This window comes from Chiloscyllium plagiosum, chromosome 18 (genome assembly GCF_004010195.1).
Source record: "Chiloscyllium plagiosum isolate BGI_BamShark_2017 chromosome 18, ASM401019v2, whole genome shotgun sequence".
In the NCBI taxonomy this organism is placed as follows: domain Eukaryota; kingdom Metazoa; phylum Chordata; class Chondrichthyes; order Orectolobiformes; family Hemiscylliidae; genus Chiloscyllium; species Chiloscyllium plagiosum.
This window is the reverse complement of record NC_057727.1, coordinates 10,978,132-10,999,801: the sequence shown is the minus strand read 5'-3', so window position 1 is coordinate 10,999,801 and position 21,670 is coordinate 10,978,132. Positions and strand designations below refer to the sequence as shown.

Genomic DNA, 21,670 nt, shown 5'->3' with positions numbered 1-21,670 from the left:
CCTCAAAACTTGGTGTTCAGATAACGACACTATTTCCACTCGTTAGTAAGCCCACATGACAGACAAGTCACAGCTCCAATCAGCAGTCTTTATTTATGTAGACATATGTATTAAAACCAGCTACTTACAAAGTGCCAGTTTGAGCAAAAAGACTAGAAGAAACTGATGTGAAATTTACATTACAATACATACCAGCAAGGTTATGCTGGTTTGGATCAGTATCGCACCTGGGGTTTGGAAACCTCTGTTCCTGTGCCGCCTATAATACAATATAATATTACAAATTTTATTATTTGAGTCTCAGTAGCCAAACCACAAATAAACCAGTGCTCTGCTACAAATTCATAATGCAACATTTCCAGGTTAAGATGTAAGGTGTCACTCATGCAAAGAAATACCATTTTATCAATAAGAGGAAACAATACAGGCAATGCAAGGTTTGTGACATAACTTAAAATTTCAAATTGGACAGAAAATTAATCTGGGAAGGAAGGAGAGAAACTGCAACCCTTTTCAAAAATAAACCGAACTAAAATCCTTATCTTAAATAGCTGATGAGAAAAAAACTCACTTAAAAATTTCCAAAGCAGTTTATTTTACAGTGACATTCATTAATTGCCATCAGAAATCAGTAGATTCTGAAACAGAGCATGTTATATTTGCTCACCCATTCATTCAGATCTGATCAATTTTGTTTTTAAAAAGTTGCTGTTTCAAGAGGGTTCTTGTCCCCTACCCTGAAGGCAGCTGGTGCTGATGGTAGAGCAACACAATCCAAAAACAGTAGATCTAATTTCTTGTTGCCAAATCATGCAGTTTCATCTTAGTTGGTATCCATTCTATCTTCTTCATTTTTTCTATTCTCACCATTCTCTTCAGGAGAACTCAAGGAAGCAGGTGAACTGTTGTGATGGTTATTGGAGTCTCTACGCTGGTAGAAAAGAACATAAGCTGCTTTTGTCTAGAAAAAATAAAAAAATCCCAGTTAATGACCAAGTTTTGGTGGTCGGTGCAATGCAATTTACCATACATAATGGAAAAAAAATCTTGCATTTGTTGCTGCTTCTTCAAAATTCTTTTATAATCCATTTCTTGTCCTGCGTCAGGTTACTCAAGATCAAAGTGAGTAGGCAACAAGGTGGCAGATGGAAGTTAAGAAATTTAAAAACAAATTTAAAAATTGTGAAATTTCTAAATGCTGACGTTCAAAGGAAACTTCAGCTCACTCACATATATACTCATTTATTCATATATAAGCAGCAAGAGGGTAACTAGAGAAAGAGGAGACAGTGAGGTCTGCGGATGCTGGAGATCAGAGTTGAGAACGTGTTGCTGAAAAAGCACAGCAGGTCAGGCAGCATCCGAGCAGGAAAATTGACATTTCGGGCTGGAGCCCTTCATCAGCAGCCATTTCTGATGAAGGGCTCTGGCCTGAAATGTCAATTTTCCCGCTCTTCAGATGCTGCCTAATAGAGAGAGAGTTGGTCCACTGAAGGATAAGGAAGACTGTGTGTCAAACCTGAGAAAATGGGTAAATTTTCAATGATTACTTTGCATCAGTGTTCACTGATGAGAGGGACGTGATGAATGTTGAGATTAGAGATCGAAGTTTGTTTACTCTGGATCATGTTGACAATTAGGAGGGAAGATGTGTTGGGTAGGCTAGAGGTTATTAAGGCAGACAAATCCCAGGACCGGATGGGATCTATCCCAGGTTGCTGAGGGAGGGGAGAGAGGAAATAGCTAGGGCCTTGACATATCTTTGTAACATCCTTAAATGCAGGTAAAGTGCCAGAGGACTGCCCCCTGTACAAGGATGGTAGTAAGGATATTCCAGGTAACTGACATCAGTGGTGGGAAAGTTGCTGGAGAATGATAACATCTATTCATATTTGAACAAGAATGGGCTTATCAGTGATAGACAACATGGTTTTGTGCAGTGGGCGGAGAATTGTGCGTACCAACTTAGAGCTCTTTGAGGAAGTGACCAAGTTGACAGACGAAGGAAGAGCTGTAGATGTCATATAATTGGACTTTCGTCAGGCATTTGATAAGGTTCCCCATGGTAAACTAATGGAGAAAGTGAAGTCACATGCTGTGCAGGGTGTTCTACCGAGGTGGATAAAGAACTGACTGAGCAACAGGAGACAGAGTAGTAATTGAAGGGAGTTCCTCTAAATGGAGAAAGGTAATCAATAGTGTTCCAAAGGGATCAGTGCTGGGGCCACTGTTGTTTCTGATATACATAAATGATCTGGAAGAGCCCTGATTAGTAAGTTTGCAGATGACACGAAGATTGGTGGGATAGCAGAAAGCATAGGGGACTCTCGGATAATATAGATAGACTGGAGATTTGGGAGGAGAAGTGGCAGACGGAGTTCAATCCAGGCAAATGTGAGGTGATGCATTTTGGTAAGTCTAATTCTAGAGCGAACTATCATGTAAATGGAAGACCCTTGGGAAAAGTTGATGATCAGAGAGATCCACAAGTTCCTGAAGGTGGCTGCTCAGGTGAACAGAGTGGTCAAGAAGGCATACAGTACGCTTGCCTTCACTGGATGGGGTATTGAGTATAAGGGCTGGCAGGTCATGTTAAAATTGTACAAGACTTTGGTCCGGCCTCATTTAGAATACTGTGTACAGTTCTGGTCGCCACACTTCCAAAGGAATGTGGATGCTTTGGAGAGGGTGCACAGAAGGTTTACGAGGATGTTGCCTGGTATGGAAGGTGCTAACTATGAAGAGAAGTTGAGTAGGTTAGGATTGTTTTCATTAGAAAAAGGAGATCGAGGGGGGACCTGACAGAGGTCTACAAAATCATGAAGGGTATAGACAGGGTGGATAGAGATAAGCTTTTTCCCAGGGTAAGGGATTCAATAACGAGGGGTCATGCATTCAAGGTGAGAGGTGAAAAGTTTAAGGAGGATACATGTGGAAAGTACTTTAGACAGAGGGCGGTAGGTGCCTGCAACGAGTTGCCAGCAGAGATAGCAGAGGCAGGCGTGGTAGATTTATTTTAAGGTGTGTCTGGACAGATACGCAAGTAGGTGGGGAGCAGAGAGATACAGATGCTTAGGAATTGGGCGATAAGTTTAGACAGTGGATTTGAATCAGTTCAGGCTTGGAGGGCCAAAGGGCCTGTTCCTGGGCTGTAGATTTTCTTTGCACTCACACAAGGAACTCAAACGATACAGGAAGCAATCAAGGTAAAGAAAAGGTATACTACATTGGTTGGTACAATGAGAAAGGGTTGTCCTATGATGAGAAGTAGACCTATGTTCACTGAAGTTTAGAAGAATAGGAGTCAATCTCATTGAAACATAGAAGATGAAGGGATCTTGATAAAATAGACAGTAAGTTTTTTCTTCTTGCTAGGAGAACAGCCTTAAGAGACTGATGATTTTAAACTGAGATAAGGAGATTTTTCTTTCTCCTACTGAAATTATCCACTTCAAATGATTGTGATATTCATGCTGATTTTATGGAAAGACAGACATATTTCTGGTTTGTTGATTCATGGGAGGGGACTAAGCAAGAAAAAAAATGTGCAAGTGGCGCAGATGGTTAAGTATGGTTAAGGGGTGGCATGGTGGCTCAGTGGTTAGCACTGCAGCCTCACAGCACCAGGGACCCGGGTCCCATTCCAGCCTTGGGCGACTGTCTGTGTGGAGTTTGCACATTCTCCCCATGTCTGCATGGGTTTCCCCCGAGTGCTCTGGTTTCCACCCACAATCCAAAGAGATGTGCGTAAAGTGGATTGGCCATGCTAAATTGCCCATAGTATTAGGTGTATTAGTTAGGGGCAAATGGGTCTGGGTGGGTTACTTTTCAGAGGGTCAGTGTGGACCTGTTGGGCCGAAGGGCCTGCTTCCACACTGTAGGGAATCTAATCATGATTATCCTAAATGGTAACGCATGCTTGAGCGCCAAACGGTGTACTCCTGATGTTTTAACATTCCATCTTCCGTCTGGAAACACGCCAAGATGAAACCAGTCTGTTGGCAACTTTGATATCACATTTTATCCTGAGATTCACTTCTGAACTCAATTGTACGACTATTAAAACACTTAAAAAAAAATATCAAAAGAATCTAAGTTGGACTTGATCGGGGAGTTAAAGGTCAATTCAAGTTAAACAAGGCTTGAACATAGGGCATCACTGAGAGGACACAAAGACATAGTAGAAATAGGCCGTTTAATCCATCAAGACTGCTCCACCAAGGAGATCATGGTTGATCTGATAATCCTCAACTCTATTTCAATCTTAACATTGTTTAATTAGCGGTATTGATGTGGTGCACAACGTATGAGATACAGTTGAAATATTGTCCACATAAACATGGAAGCGAAGTCTATGAATTTGAGAGCAGTGAGGGCAAGGAGTTTGGAGACTTGAGATGGCCATCTTTTAATGGGAATGGAATCCATGCAAGCACCTGGTTTATGGAATGATCAGTAGACAATGACCAAAGGTTGACTGGAGAACAGGGACGAAAGAATGACAGTAGTCAAGGACAAAGGAGGGAACTTGTGCTTGGAGATAGACAATGTGGGCAAGATCTTAAATGAATAATTTGCGTCGGTATTCACCCAGGAGAAAGGTGCACTTGATAATAAGGCTAATTCTAATACCATGGAGGATAGTGAGATTTGTGTGGAGCATGCTAATACGCAAGGGTATTGTGTGATCAAGAACGAACTGGCTTTGGGTCTCTTGAAGAACATCAAGGTGGATAAGTCCCACGGTCTGATGGCATCTACTCCAGGTTATTGAGAGATGGAAAAAAGAAGATTAGTGGGGCCTTCATCAAGATCTTTGTATTCTTGTTAGCCACTGGAGAGGTCCTAGAGATCCAAAAGGACTGGCAAGCAGCTGAAGTTCTTCCTCTATATAAGGAGGGAAATAGAGATAATCCAGGAAACGGATTGGTGAGTCTCACATCGATGATTGGGAAGCTATTGGAGAGAATTCTTAGGGATAGGATTTACATACATTTGGAAAAGCATAGTTAATCAGCATGGCTTTGTGCAGGGCAAGTCATGTCTTACTAACAACTGAATTTTGAGCTGATGACGAAGGTGATCAATGAGGCTAGAGCAGTGGATGTTCTTTACATGGATTTTGACAAGGTCCCTCCTGGTAGGTTCCAGAAGGTTTACATGCATGGGATCCATGATGACTTGGCCGTGTGGAATCGGCTTGCCCATAGAAAACAGAGGGTAGAGGTGGAAGGGTGCTTTTCAGGCTGGAGGCCTGTGACACAGGATTCTGTACTGGGACCTCTGCTGTTTGAGATAAAAATGGCAGTTGGAGTTTAATCCAGGTAAGTGTGAGGTGCTGCACTTTGGGAAATTGAATGTTAATGAAAAGTATACAGTTAATGGCAGGATTCTGAACAGCACTGATGTATAGAATGATCTTGGGGATAAAGTGTGTAGCTCCCTGAAAGTAGCCATTCAAGTAGATAGGGTGGTAAAGGTGGCGTATGGCATGCTTGCCTTTATTGATCAGGGAATTGAGTACAAGAGAGAGGATATCATGTGCTTTAGAGGACTTTGGTTAGGCCATACAGAGTACTGTGTTCAATTCTGGGTGCCACATTACAGGCAAGATGGAGAGGCGTTGGAGCGGGCGAAGAAGAGGTTTACCAGGATGCTGCTGGATTAGAGGGTATGAACTATAAGGAAAGACTAGAAAAACTTGGGTTGCTTTCTCTGGAGAAGTGCAGGCTGAGGGAATACTTGATAGAAGTCCATAAAATTATGATAATGCATAGTTAGGACTGATAGTAAGAATCTTTTTCCCAGTGTCAAAATGTCCAAAACAAGGGGCATGCATTCAAGGCGAGGGGGGAAAAGTTCAAAGGAGATGTGAGGGGCACGGTTTTTACACAGGAGGAGGAGTCTGGAATGCACTGCCAGGAGTGGAGGCGACGGCAGATATAATAAGGACATTTCGGGGACTTTTAGATAAAGACATGAATATGCAAGGAATGGAGGGATATGGACCAAGGGCAGGCAGAAGGGATCAATTTAATTTGGCGTCATGTTCAGCACGTTGGGCTGTAGGGCTCATCCTTGTGCTATACAGTTCTATGTAGACAAAGTTAGAAAACCGCAAATTTACTACAGTAGCAATCACCAACATAGTGATTTCCATAAGAACGATTTAGGTTTTCTGTTTGAGACATAGAAATTGAAGTGTTGAAGGGAAGCAAAAAGAGACTGATGGTAAAAATGCAAGATTAGAAAAAAAGATGCAGGACTATGACAAACAGCTGATTGATTTCCGATTGCTGAAATTTAGGAATAAAATCCTTTACAGAGAAAAGGTCTGTTGATACTGACAGCTTTATATATGGAACTTTTCTATAGGAAACTTTAGCAGCAATGATGAGGTGAATTGTGTCTTAAACATATCAACTTGTGGAAAACAATAAGGAACACCCAGAGAATAATTTTAAAAAAGCTAAACAATCTAAAGCATTTCACAGATGCCAATTAAGAGGCTGATGTCAACTAGGGCAAAGGTAATTTGAATATGGTTGAACATAAAGGGGTTAATGAAAAAAAATTCAGATATGGTAATCTCAATTGCAAAAGTCAAACTCTTCACATTTATCAGATTAATCTGGCCCCCTTATGGAGTCAGTTATAAAATTGTGTGCAAGCATGCAACAAATACTTTTCACTTACGACAACTTCCCAAATACGACAATATTTTATGCGCTGTATTTAGTGCAACTTACCACAATCTGATCTTCAGATGCACCTGATACACTACTGTCATCAAAGTAATACCACTGTCCATCAATTTTATTTTTAGCATATGCAGTATCTGTTGGCAAGACAAAGAAAATTATACTTCTACTTCCACAAGTAATGAATGTCAATTTTCAATGAATAAAACTAACTAACTTACAATGGCCTCCTCCCATTCCTCCATAGTGGTTAGTGACTGCAACCAGGTCATAGATGCAAGGACCAGCTTTGGGATTGTAGACAAACTCAGACATGTTCAAATCCCTAAGAATCCATTAGAAGAACAAACATTAACATTTTGCAGAATATGCACCGACAAGGACTAACAATGCATTTAAGGAGTGGACCAAGGCCATTGCTACAACTCGAGGACCGTACTAAGGATAACTGACAAATCTTGAAGCAAGCCTATTGGTAACTTTATTCAAACTTCAAATAACTTCATTTTACTTCAGTGACATAAAGGGTCTAGCAATAACTAAACAGGCAACAATGTTAGCAAACAGGATAGCGGAACAACAATAGTGGACTTTGAAACAACCTCACATTGCAAATGAAGCCAAAACCTTGAAGTTTCATTTTTATGTTTAAAGTTCAAAAGAGTTGGCATAACCATAGAATAAAGATATTTTTCATGCTATCACTTAACTCAGTCAATTCAAAAATGAAATGCGGCTATGAATAAGGACCACAGACTGAAGACTTCTTCTGTGCCATGACGTTATCTTTTCTGACAGTTTAAAAGTGGTATAGGATTGAACAGAATACAAAGATCTTAATTTTAGACTTTATCAAAGTCAACTATGCAGGAATGATAGTTTGAATAACATTCTTCATTTAGTTACCATCTTTAACATTACAGGGCTAAATTGGACAAAAATGAATGCTAAGTTCAAGATTAGACAAAGCACAGACAAGACAGTTTTTGCAGATAACCTTAAAAGGAGAAGCTTAGTAAAAGACTTCCAGAACCTTCCCTTAGATGGCTGAAGGCACAGGTGCTAACTGTGAAATGAAAGGAGTAGGGAGTATAGAAACAGAGGTGGAAGAGTTTTTATTTTATTCATTTGAGGGACGTGGGCATTGCTGACTGGCCAGCATTTACTGCCTGACTCTAGGTGCCCGAGAGGTGTTGGTGAGCTGCCTTCTTGCACCACTGCAGTCCGTGTGCTGTGGGTTGGCCCACAATGTCTTTGGGAGGGAATTCCAAGATTTTGACTCAGCAACAGTGAAGGAACGTCAATACATTTCCAAGTCTGGACAGTGGCATGGAGGGGAACTTGCAGATGGTGGTTTCTCCATATATCTGGTGCCCTCATCCTTCTAGAAGGAAGTGGTTGTGGGTTTGGAAGGTGCTGTCTGAGGATCATTGGTGAACTTCTGCAGTGCATCTTGTAGGTAGTACAGATAGACAACCCTTTGTCCGAAATCCCAAAATCCAAAAAGCTCCAAAATCTGAAGGGTTTCGCAAAGGTTTTTTCTCATTAACAAGGCTGTTTGGTGTGCAAACACTTAATCCAACTCCACACCCACTCGATGTGTGTCATTCAGATGCGATGTGGGTGGGCGTAGCCCAGCACTGGCAGGCCTCAATTCTGTCTCTGGGCTCGTAGTACTCGCAGTGAGTCTGTTTGGTAAGGTTTTTAAGTTTCACTGTCAAACTGTCATTTATTCCGAAATTCGAAAAATTGTGAATTCTGAAAACCAGTTGGTTCTGAGTGTTTCGGATAAAGGATTGTGTACTGAGCAGCAGTGTGTACAGGTAATGTGCTGGTTTGTCCTAGATTATGGGAAGCTTGAATGTTATTGGAACTGCATTTATCTAGGGTGTATTCCATCACACTCCTGACTTGTGCCTTGTAGATGGCTTGAGAGGCAGGAAGTGAGTTACTCACTGCAGTATTCCTAGCCTCTGACCTGCTCTTGTAGCTTCTGTTTATATGCAAGCCCAGTTGAGTTTCCAGTCAATAATAACACCAGGATGTTGATAGTGGGGGAATTTAATGATGGTAACACCATTGAATATCAAGGGGTGGCGGTTAGAATGTCTTTTATTGGCAAAGGTCACAACCTGGCATCTGTGGGGCACAGATGTTACTTGCCACTTGTCTGCTCACTTGCCACTTGGATACTGTCCAGACCTTGTTGCATTTGAACATGGACTGCTTCAGTATCTGAGTCGTCGCAAAAGATGAATGTCGTGCAATCATTGGCAAACATCCTCACTTCTGACCTTACGATAGAAAGACGGCTATTGATAAATCATGGGTTGATGAGGGCAAGGGATTTTTCCTTCCAGTCAAATTCGACAATAACAGTGTATTCTAAAATATCGATCTGGGCTAACTGGGATCATCTGTTCTTTCAGGTGATAAAACATGGAGCTGGAAAGACAGCAGATCAGACAGCAGAGGAGCAGGAAAGTTCTTTGTTTCGGGTCCTTCATCAGGGCATGAAGGGGCTTGACCTGAAGCGTTGACTTTCCTGCTCCTGTCTGACCTGCTGTGCCTTTCCAGGTCCGCATTTTATCAACTGACTTCCAGCATCTGCAGTCCTTGCTATTTCAAAGTCATCTGTTCTTTCACTTTGACGTTCAAGTTTCATATTCCATTTCGGTTGCAAAACTACACCAAGAAATTTAAGTACAATGGAATCTTCTCTATTTCCGAAATACTTTCTTAAAATAAAGTATGCAAATTACTGCAAATGTTGGAAATCTGAAACAAAATGCTGGAGAAACTCAGGTCTGATACCATCTTCTGAGTCATAGCGGACTTGAAATGTTAACTGTGCTTCTGTCTCCATATAGACCTACTGAGTTTCTCTAGCATTTTGCTGAATTTTGTTTTTAAAATGCCCAATGGATGCACATACATGCCAGAAAATAGGAAACACTATTTGTGATCTGCACAATAGGCCAAAATGATGGCCATAAAAATATTTTGTTGGACAGAGCTCAGACAAATTTCATATCTTCTGGAATGCAGCAGCTCTAAAGAGATAGAGGTTTACACCATAGAGGTAATACTATTAAAGAGAAGGTTTGGCAAAATCAGTAACCTCCCCGTGCCTATTTTTAGTTCAATACCATTTTGTATTAACAGATGGGAAGCGGACAGTTTGCTGTTAAGGATTATAAGTGTGAACCTACAACCTTGCACTTATATGCATCATTCTTTGGTGTGAACCACATTTTCACAGCAGCAAATCCAATTATAGAGGAACCTCGATTATCTGAAGGACATGGGCAGGAAGTATTTCAGTTGGTTAATCGAATTCTGGATAATCGACTGCTAGAAAACAGTTGAGCCCAGCATCAAGGACATTGTGATCTTGCTCGATAACTCGATATTCATATAAAAATGCCGGATAATCGAGATTCCTCTGCATTGTCCTGGTTAAATAAAATGCTTCACACACTAAAATGAATTCTCACCTTATAGGAAACTCTACTAGAGTGTCAAGTTTATCTCTCCAGTACCTATTATATGAGAAACGCTTCAGATGTACAACGAGGATCTTTGGTAGTGACCACAAATCAAACTTTTTAGTGGCCTGTTGGTGCTTTTTACAGGTGGGGCAGTACCTGTGGAGACAAATAGCAGCAAAATACTAACATACCATTTCCCAAAAAATGTAATTTAAAGAGAAATGGATTGTTAAACTTTCATATTTAGTCGTCAATTTTTTTTTAAAAAACTTCTCGACCCCATTTTGTTTCTCCTTCAGTCTTCCCCACCTGATGACATATTATTGTTCCATTATAATACAATATACTGATGCTGGTGTACAGCTGGCTGTCTACCTGACTGGCATCTATCTAATCCTTGGAAATACTGCCAATTCCTAACTTTTACTTGCCAAAAAAATTCTTACAAAATGTCCATCAACTGTCACTGGGTACTGATCTAAAATGTCACGGTAGATCAATATTTCCCTAGCGTACCTAGGGAATTGCCAATTATTCCCTTTGACTAATGACATGACTGGAACAAGTTATCTCAGAGCTAACAGGATAATCATGAACCAACTAATCAATATCTGGTGCTTGGACAAGTCAATCCATTATGATTTATGCTCTGATGAATGCACCCTAAAAGTTTGGGCTTGGATTTCCTCTGGTGAGTAAGGTCTATTTTCATGTAATGGATTAGGAATTTTCTCTATGGGGACACAGAGCCACCAACTGATGTCAAGAATTGTAGTCGAGAGAGTAGCATGGTCTGATTTTTGACAGTTTCTGAAGCCTGGAATGAAAAGTCAGACATTGCAGAACTCCTAATCTATGGAGAGTCGGAGTTCTGCAAAAACTCCCAAAAAATTCAATAATTTGGATGATAATTAGTGAAACTCAACTAACACAGCAAGTCAACTTTCTGTAATTCCGCCACTAAACAACTGAAGAAATGGTAAATGCTATCTCAAAGGGACAGTATAAATTCTCACATTGGTAGATGAAGAGAATCACTTTGTACAATGATGTCTAATAAACTGATCTAAATGACTGACTTTTGCTGCCAACAAATCCATCAAAAATTTAATTATTTTATTTGGTTAGGTCTAAAATATCACAGCTCTCACTATCCTCAATTGTAAATTACTGCTTCCACAACAGATTTCATTGATTAAATTGATAAAATAATTGTTCTGATGAAGACTTCACAACAGGTTGCCAACAATCAATGCCTGCTTATAATAAACACTAGATCTACGCTGCTATTAGTCTTTAGTATTTAAACTCTTTTATAGGAAAGCCACAGAAATAAACAGATTAAATTCCAACTGAAATTGTTTTAAACTTTCAATATCTCCATTTAGAAGACACTGCACATCTTCCATTTCAATACAACACTTTATGAAAAGCTTTTTTCTGAACAAAGCTTTGACTTTACAATGTCCTCTCATTATTTCGAACAAGATTCTGCTGCTTTTGAAAGCTCCTATTCCTACAATTTAGAAAGATTTCTGTTGCTTTAACCAAAAGACTTGTAAGAAAAATATATTGGAATTTAAAGTCTGAGAAAACAGACTTTTAGAGTTAGCCACAGGAAAACTAATTCATGCACTGCATTTTCCTTTCTGGGTCATTGAGCTGAATTTAACCAAGAATGGGAGTGAAGATTTTTAAAATTTATTGGTAGCAATAATGTCCTTCTTATAGGAAGAGAGTTTCAGTAGTCTTCAGCAAGCACCGAATTGTCAACTTTACTTGGGGGACAGGGAGACGGACACTACTAGCTGGGTAGCAGATATGAAAATTAAACAAGAGAAAGCCACACTGCTGTAGGAGAGGTTGCTCTTAAGAGAGTAAGATGTGGTGGACCAGTTTACAACAGGATATTTTCATAAGCAATTTGCCAAAGCTAATGTGCGACATGAAGTGGCAAAAATGGGAACAATACCATTTATTTTGCACCAACATCCGTTGCCTTTATAAACAGATGATGATCTCATAAGGTGGCTAATAAGATTAAATAATTGTAATTGTTAGGTTACGTCATTTGGTTACATTTTCACAACAAAAACAGTGACATTAAGATGCATAAATACATTAAAACTTGCAGTACATTGTAAACATGCATCATATAACATGATATAAAACTTTTATTTACTTATGATGATCTTGCAGATCATCAGTGGACGATTAGTTGCAGTTACTTTATTGCAATTATTTAAGTTTGCCTTTTTGCCAAGCTACAAAATATTGTCCCCTTACCAGATTACAAAGCTGCACATGAACTTAGATTTGAAACACTCTACTCTGGCAGTGGAAAGGTCACAAAGTACAGAAACACTGGGAAAGACTCAAAAGAGTTGGTGGTAGAATTCTTTTAAAACAAAAGAGGGACAAATCAGATACGATGTGTACTAACCAAAGATCATGCTCTCCCAAAGTCTCCATTGTTGTAAACAAGTCTATACACTCTCTTAATGCAACTGAACTTCTTTTCTTTTGAGGCTGTGACATGGATTCATGCTTTTCATATGCCTGTAAAAGTGACAAGAGGTGGCAAATTATTCTCATTTCATGAAGCACTTATCTAACTGTGCTCTCAAATTACTTTATAAGTTGTTCTAAGGGGTCCTCTTGTGGTACAGTGGTAGAATTCTTACCCTGGACCAAGAGGCCCAGTTCAAGTCTCACCTACTCCAGAGGTATGTAATAACATCTGAACAGGTTGATTAGAAAATAGGCTAAATTTAAAAAAAAAAGCTTTGTTTTAAACTTCCTTCCTTCATGGACACCAAGATCAGAAAGTTCCTAGATCAGCATACTTAATTATAAAAATAAAATCTGAACAATTAACAGCTATCTGATTTCTTTGGTAACGTTACCAAATGTTTGCCAAATGTTATTTAGTTCCATTTATTTTTATGTTTTCCCAACTGGATCTCTTGGCAAATTATTTCAACCAATGCTGGAGATTACCAAACTGATTGTGTCATCAACTTGGGACTGAAGGATACTTGTAAGCAGTCAAGACTAATTCAAACAGTAATAAGAGGAGCTGGACCTTCATTAAGCAACTATTTTTTCAAAATTAAAATCCAGGAGGGCCCTTATAATACTGGTACTACCACCATCTCTGGACCAGGAGGTCCAGGTTCCAAATCCCACTTGTGTAACAACATCCCTGAAAGGGTTGATTAGAAAATCTCAAAATTAAAAGCCATGATGACAGGCTGAGGCCGTATGAAGGTCACAGCAAATGTTGAATATCTTAAGAGAATGGACAAAATAGCCAAAATATTCAGAATGCAAGAATGATAAATCTCAGCTTTTGATTACAGTTTAAGAAATTAAAATGATTAATTGGTCTAAACCTTCAAAATACAACTTGCTATGTATACATTAGTGGTCACATTTGCCAGTGTCTGCATTTAACCAATATTCAATGGGTGTCAATATACTTTGGGCATTCAATTATTTTTGACATCTTTAAATTCTGATAATACGGAGGGATATTTCACAACAATGTCATGTGATGTGGAAGTAACAGTGTTCTCCTCTCTTTCAAGAGAGGCCCAGGTTTCTCCAACCTTTCTTCATAATTTATTGTCAATAAGAATAAACCCTGCAACTCTTCTCAATACCAGCCTCTAAGTGTTTTGATGGTGACTAGAATCTGTTTGACTAAATTATCTTAGTTCAGAGCTTGTTTGAATCTTAGTTATCTGTTTAATATTAATAGAAAACATGTTACGATTTATGTTTTTATATTTCACAAGTGATGGACCCACTTGTTAAATGTGTGCAAAAGTTTGTGCTATTTCACTGCATTACTGTTGAGGTGCGAATGTTTCTGAAGGTGAGTAGTTGAGATGCACAGTGTGCATTTTCTTCCCATTCCCTCCAATTTTACTGATTTATATTTGCAATGACAATCATGTGCTAAGTGGTCGTTTGCACCAGTCAAGATGCTCGAGTTATAATTTTCTATGATGTGTGGTAGCTTAAATACATTTGCAGTTGATAGACTTCAGGATAGAGGCAAAGAAAATGGCAGATTGAAGATGTGCAGGGAGGGAGAAAAACTGCAGTTCTTCTCACACTGCATAATGTACTTTAATAAGTAAGAAGAACTTTTTGTAGTTAGAGTCAGAGGTGTACAGCACAGAAACAGACCGTTTGGACCAACTTGTCCATGCTGACCAGGTATCCTAACCTAATCTAGTGCCATTTGCCAGCACTTGGCCCATATCCCTCTAAACCGTTCCTATTCATATACCTATCTAGATGTCTCTGCCAGTTCCTCCGGCACCTCATTCCATACACACACCAAGCTCTGCATGAAAAAATGGCCTCTTAGGTCTCTTTTAAATCTTTCTTCTACTATATTGCGACGTGTTCTTGTGCAACTCATTATAGAAAAATTGCGCTTTAGAAACAGCGCTTAAAGTGTTGGCGTCGTAATCACGTTACAATCAACGCGCTTTAAAAGTTTGCTCTTTAGAAACAGTGTGCCAATTCTTCAATCACGTTATAATGAATTCACGTGAATGAAACGTACATTATTGCAGAGTGTCCTGTATCGTTTAATTCTGTTAATCACTTTGGTTCTCCCTCAGCCAGGTCTCTGCTAATACAGCTTATTCACCCACTGGTGTATAATCAGTACAATTCACTAGCTTGCAAAATCAATTTGCAGAATTAAGAAGAAAAATTAATTTCTTTTACTGATCATTAAATGTTTTGCACTCAAGCCTATAAAATACCAGAAACATCTTTGACACTTTAAAGTTCACTGGATTTTCATTTGCAACTGAAAATTCTTAGTGCCAGTTGGATAACCATCCAACAGATGGGCTATAGGCTTTTGGTTCATATTCTTTCAGAATGTTTAAGAATATAAATTAACAACAAACAGTGCTTTTTCAGTCAGGAGATGGTGATGTCAAGCTACTGAAGAAGAGTTCAGAAAATATTTACAAGGATATTGCCTGGGTTGGAGGGTTTGACTGAAAGGGAGAAGCTGAATAGGCTGGGGCTATTTTCTCTGGAGTGTCAAGAGTCAGAGGGGTGACCTTATAGACATTTATAAAATCATGAGGGACGTGGATAGGATGATTAGTCAAGGTTTTTTGCCCAGAGCAGCTAATCCAAAACTAGAGAGCACAGGTTTAAGGTGAGAGGGGTAAAATTTACAATGGATCTAAGGAACGACAACTCCACGCAAATGGTGGTGCATGTATAGGATGAACCGCCAGAAGAATTGATGGAGGATTGCGCAATTATGTCATTTAAGAGACAACTGGATGGGTATATGAACTGGAAGGGTTTGGAGAGATATGGGCCAAATGCAAGCAAATGGGAATAGATTAATATCTGGTAAGCACGGATAAGTTGAGCTATCTGAGCTCTTTTTCAAATGCACACACTATTAATTCTGTGGCTTTCATGTGACTACAGGCTCCACTTCTTTGACTTTGCTTTGATCATTGTGGCTTAGCTTACTCTAACATTCATTGTAACACAATTGAAATAATTGTTCGAGCTTATACAATGAGTCTATTCCATATTCCCATCCTGGGAAATATTGCTTGAAAGTGAACTGTGTGGCCTGAATAATGAAGGTCTTAAGTACAGATGTTCACTGATGCTATTCAATTGAATCAAATCACAAATGTTGTTCAAGAAATGATTCAAATCTAAAACTAAGTAATACAAAATTTCATCCCATAGTATCTGAACTCCCATATCTGTGTGCTGTTTGGAACTAAAGTGGGGCAGAATTAACACTAATATTGACCTAATACATGTTGATAATCCACTTGGAGATGTGTTACAGCACGACCTAACTGATCACTATGCCCTTGCACACACTATTCCTAACCAGAAGTACTGCTTCACCCATTTTCTCTGCTCTAAAGTCTTAGTTAAAAAGACTAACATTTACTGTATCTCCAAGGTTCTGGCTCCACATATTATTTTCTCGTTTACCTCACTTCCTTATAGCAAGCAACACTAAAATGTAATATACTGTAATGGTGGCTAAAATATTCCAAAGAAAATCCACCTACCTCAGCTTCTTGATCATCATAATACATCTTTTTGATTTCAGGATCCCAGTCTATAGCAATTGTGGAATGTGCTAGAGAAGAACAAAATATTTCCACAGAGTCACATCAAGGGAAAATCAGTAAAACAAATTCAAGTGCCAAGCTGCATGCTTACGGTCATATATAAAAATGTCACAGATATCATATTAACGAGTTGCAGATTGCAATCAAAATCAGAGTTTCTAAATGAGGAACTTAGGCACTAAATTTTAACGTAATCACATGTAAGCAAAGTGACCCTTAGATTTATAAAACAAGAAAGGTGACCCTAAAAAAATCTGACAGCTTATTTTAAGTGTGCCAAATTGACCTACAAGAAAATTGTGCACATTTGTAAGCTTTACATACTTGATGGCTAAAGTTACATCCATGATTTTTTTCTTGAAAATACCAGGAAGAAAGGTGGTGACAAGAAAATAGGATGCTTTACCATGTACAATGGAGCAATTGCATTTTAACAAGGAAATGTGACATTAGATAATCTCAGCAACCAGCTTTCAGTGCGAATACATTTTTTAAGTTAAATAATTGCAGCAAGAAGAACAGGTTGTTTGGCAAAACTCTCGTGGATTTTTTAAAGGTAGCAATGCAATTATTAAACAATCTATTCATCAGATATCATTTGTTTAGATTTTCAAAAGTTCTTCGACGAAACAAAATATAAAGTCTTTCAGTAACTTTCTTAAATGGCATAAACTCCAGAGCCTCCTTCAGGGCATTAATGAGTTGGATGTGGATTGGATATGGGAAATTCTAAGTGCAATTGTGCATAATCTTTGAAAAGAAAAAGTTCACACAAACTTATTTTGTTCAGTGGATGCCATATTGTGTTCAGCACCATTTTAACTTTGTAACTTACAGTTTAACTTGAGGTATGTCCCATCTTCTGCAATGGAGCTGAAATCTGAGGTGCCATAGGCATTCACCATGCTGAAGCTGAATAGCTTCTTTTTACACTTCTGTTTATTTCCTTTGGTGGTGCGCTTGGTCGGCCCATTTTCCATCTTATCATTCTCATCAGCTGCAGAGCCATCAGACTGGCTGTTTTCAGGTTCAGAACTAATTTCCTCATTATCTCCCACTGCAGTTTGCAGATCCATCTCCTCCTCACCTAAAGAATGCAAGACATAAATCATAAGAAACAAACTCAAAATTAAGTTGCTAATTTGAAGTTTCATTACCGTGTTGTCTAAAAACATCTGTCCAAGTTTCTATAAAACTCTTGCAAACATATGTTTATTCAATAAGTGTTAGCTTTTAGTTTTATGGCAAAATTGTCATGGAACTGCCTTTAAAAAGGAGTTGGCTCAAGTACAATGGAGGTACATTCCCATGAAGCGGGAACAATAGATTAAAGCAGAGCCAGTGTTTTCTGGCTGAAGGAAGAGATGGTGAGCAAGAAGAAAGAAAGAAAAGGTGCACATGACAGATGTCAAGTTGAAATTGACAACCTTACTTCATCCAGAAAGTTCAGAGTAGAAGTGAAAAAAGTAATAAAAGAAATGACAAGTATGAAAAGAAACAAGCAGATAATATGAAAAGAGAATTCAAGAGTCTTCTACAGACACAAATAGTAAAAAGCTACTAATAAGAAAATAACAGCATATTTGAGATCAAAGGGGGGTTATTTCTGACATAGGCATGATTGAGGTACTATGCTGTATCAGCTTTTATCAGTAAGGTGCTGGCCAAAGTCAGTGAGAGTCAAAGTTGTTAAGAGGATAAAAGAGTTAAAAATTGATAAGGTGGTGGCTGGTTGTACTTAAAGTTGATGAACCTTTGTGACTGTATGAGATGCACCTGAAGATATTGAGGAAGTAAAGATGAACCCGTACAGTTACTGACCATAATCTTCCTTTGTTTCCAAAGGACCAGAGATTTGCAAACACAACAAAGGTGTTCAAAAGAATACACGAATAATCCATGCAATATAGGTCAGTGTGTTTAGCCTTGATGGTGGGAATGCTTTTAGAAACAATAATTCCAAATTTAATGGTCAACTGGAAAAATATAGATTAATTAGGGACAGTGAATTCAAACTTGCTAAAAGACAAACCATTATTGTAACTGCACCAATCATTAACTTCATTTTGATAAAGTTACAGAGGAGGTTGATGAGGGTTAGATCGTTGGAATGTATATAGATTATCAAAAGTGCATGACAAAATGCCATATAACAGATTTGTCAGCAAAGCTGAACCCAATGCAATAAAAGGAATAGTGGCTGGATAAACAGCTTGGTCAAATGATAGGAAACAGTAGTAGTTTGTAGACAAGTAAGAGGTATGCAGATGTTGGGAGGAGGACTAATCCTTTGATCTGTATTAACAACCTAGACTTGATTGCTTAAGACACAATTTCAACATTTGCAGCTGATAAAACCTGAAATCACTTGTTATTAAGATGTAGGTGTGTACTGCACCTTTGAGAGACTGGAAGCTGGCACACGGTATACTGAAAGAAGTTAAAATGCAACATTTGTCTGTGAAACGAATAGTGTAGCTGAGTTGCCATGATAGAAAAACAAATGCAAATTCGGCTTTTTTAAAATTATGATCCATGATATCAAAATCCAATCAAATTTGAATTTAGTATTTTGACAACATCAAAAAATTGAGAAGCAGAGGATGCTAATTTAAAGGCACATGACAAAAACTGAAGGTGGTATGAGAATAAACTATTTCAGTCTGCATGTGGTCGGGATCTGGAATGCATTCAAATTCAATCACAGCCTTCAAAAGGAAATTGGATAATGATTGAATGGAAAACATCTGCAGGGCTACAGGGAAAAGGGAGATCTTGAGGACAAGGCAAATTTATCTTGTAAAGAGATGGCAATGAAATTACAGCCTAAAAGACCTGCATCGGTGCTGTAACTTTAATTTTCTAAATAACAATTGCTCGGTGATTTACGACATGTTACACAAGAGGCAAAACAAGGTTTTGCAACAATCTTTATGGAATGATGACTTGCAATTAAATTGGCCCTTAAAACCATCTTTTTCTAAAAGCAACAGGCACAATTATTACAGGAAGACATTAATATGACAAGTTCCAGATAAATCAGCTGCACTTTGAACTTATATATTATTATAAGAGATGTCTAGGTTAACACACAGTCGTACCTTCATCATTAATACCATTTGGCTCACTAGACAGGCCATTGTCAATACTCAGAGATCCAGAGCTATAGTTTTCATACGTTTCCTTGCACACTTTCACGTAACGGCTGAAAACAAAACATAGAATTAATACTTTTATTAGGCCAGGCACATCAGGTTGACAGTAATTACTTTAACTGGAATTCTGTTAAAAATTAGCTGAATTATTGTTACTGAAAGCAAAAACTTCAATCAAAAGCCAATGTCAAAAAAGGCTTGATTTTACTACAAATCCAAGGCAAGGAGCACCCATATGGAAATATAGTTTAGTAGTGTTAATCAGAACTAACTACATATTTGCAACTCAACTGCAGTGCTATAGTTGCATACTTTATTCATTTTTAATGAAAGTTAGAAGCTAGCCTAAATTTGTCAGGAGAAAGTGAGGTTTGCAGATGCTGGAGATCAGAGCTGAAAATGTGTTGCTGGAACAGTGCAGCAGGTCAGGCAGCTTCCAGGGAACAGGAGAATCGACGTTTCGGGCAGAAGGATTCCTGAAGAAGGGCTTATACCTGAAATGTCGATTCTCCTGTTCCCTGGATGCTGCCTGACCTGCTGCGCTGTTCCAGCAACACATTTTCAGCTCCGATGATTGTCACAAAAGCTTAAGAATTAGCAGTAGACCATACAGGCCATTGAGCCTGTTTCACAATTCAATACATTGATCTCAACTCCAGAGATACACGCGCTACACATATTCAGATTCCCAAAGACCGAAAAATCTGTTCATCTATCTCAGCCTTATAAATATGGTCAGTATTGGAGTAGCAGAGAATTCTAAAGATTCCCAACCCTTTGAGGGAACAAACTCAAGTCAGTCTTTAATCAGTGTCCTCTTACCTGGAGACCAATTTTGCCAACCACTGCCCTCCAACAGTATCGATCCTGTCAAACCCCTTCAGAAACTTGTATATTTCAATGAAATTCACACGCAAATAAGCAGCTTGTCAGCATTACTCTGTGTTAGCACATGATTCGCACCAAAGGCAAAATGCTTGGTTACACCCATTCCCAGATACTAAAAAAGCATGTGCCTGTCCAACTGAATGCCAACATAATCTTTTTGTATTTTCTTCAACAGGTAAAGTAGGGGACTGACTTTTCCCTAAAAGAAATCTGCTTGCTTTTTAATGTATCACAGTTAATGTGCAATTTTAAAAATAGTTTGAAGAAAAAATTTACACTTCTATAGCTAAACTGTAGAAACTTGAAAAGATGAGAGCACCCAGTCTCTAGCGCTACAGTCAATCATTGCAGTGAATCAGTGAAATAGCATTGTCACCAAGCTATTGAAGTAGGCCCAATGGAAAAGCACTGGTCAATCTAATTGGTCTGAAGCTTTTCTGCCAACCTGTATTCTTCTGCCATCCAGTATTTTAAACCAAAATGCTTTCTGCAAACAGTAAATTTTGGAGAACTGAACTGTGATGTCATGACACAAATGTAACTTTCTACTACAATGTCACTTACCCTGTAATCCAGGTTTCACTAGATCGGATAGTGAAGACATCATTTGGTACGCTTTCCTTTATTGGTCAAAGCATTAAGTATAGGAGTTGGGAGGTCATGTTGCAGCTGTACAGGACATGGTTAGGTCACTTTTGGAATGTTATGTGCAATTCTAGTCTCCCTCCTATAGGATGTTATGAAACTTAGAGTCAGAGTCCTACAGCATGCAGATGGGCCTTTTGGCCTAAACTGGTCCATGCCGACCAAAATGTTCATCCACGCTAATCCCATTTCCCTGCACTTGGCCCATATCCTTCTAATGCTTTCGTCTCCGTCTATTTGTCCAAATGCCTTTAAAATGTTGTTAATGTACCTGCCCCAACTGCCTCCACTAGCAGCTCATTCCATATGCATACCACCCTGTGAAAAAAGTTGCCCCTCAGGTTCCCTTTTATTTGCTTCCTCATTAACCTAAAACTGATGCCCTCCTGTCTTCGATTCCCCCACCCTAGGAAACAGACTGCATATTTTCACCTTATCCATGCCTCTTATGGTCTTATACACCTTCATAAAGTTCCCTGTCAGTCTGCTACGCTCCCAAGAAAAATGCTGAAAATGTGTTGCTGGAAAAGCGCAGCAGGTCAGGCAGCATCCAGGGAACAGGAGAATCGACGTTTCGGGCATAAGCCCTTCTTCAGGAATGAGGAAAGTTTGTCCAGCAGGCTAAGATAAACATC

The 21,670-nt window shown here is 38.9% G+C and overlaps 1 protein-coding gene across 5 annotated transcripts in view; it reads right to left on the bottom strand.

The window, feature by feature from the left end:
• Nucleotides 1-67: 67 nt before the first annotated feature.
• The window catches only part of usp4 (ubiquitin specific peptidase 4 (proto-oncogene)), a 100,717-nt gene continuing 79,114 nt past the window's right edge, over nt 68-21,670 (bottom strand). For 3 of the 5 annotated variants that reach the window (XM_043707671.1, XM_043707672.1, XM_043707673.1), the window contains 8 exons: nt 19,449-19,552; nt 17,183-17,434; nt 16,285-16,355; nt 12,636-12,751; nt 10,199-10,348; nt 6,923-7,026; nt 6,750-6,838; nt 68-961 (listed from right to left, as the gene is read on the bottom strand). In XM_043707671.1, the coding sequence (XP_043563606.1) occupies nt 824-961; nt 6,750-6,838; nt 6,923-7,026; nt 10,199-10,348; nt 12,636-12,751; nt 16,285-16,355; nt 17,183-17,434; nt 19,449-19,552 (1,024 nt within the window). In that variant the 3' untranslated portion in view covers nt 68-823. The remainder of the gene's footprint in view (nt 962-6,749; nt 6,839-6,922; nt 7,027-10,198; nt 10,349-12,635; nt 12,752-16,284; nt 16,356-17,182; nt 17,435-19,448; nt 19,553-21,670) is intronic. The other 2 variants (XR_006314257.1, XM_043707670.1) reach the window with 2 other exon arrangements.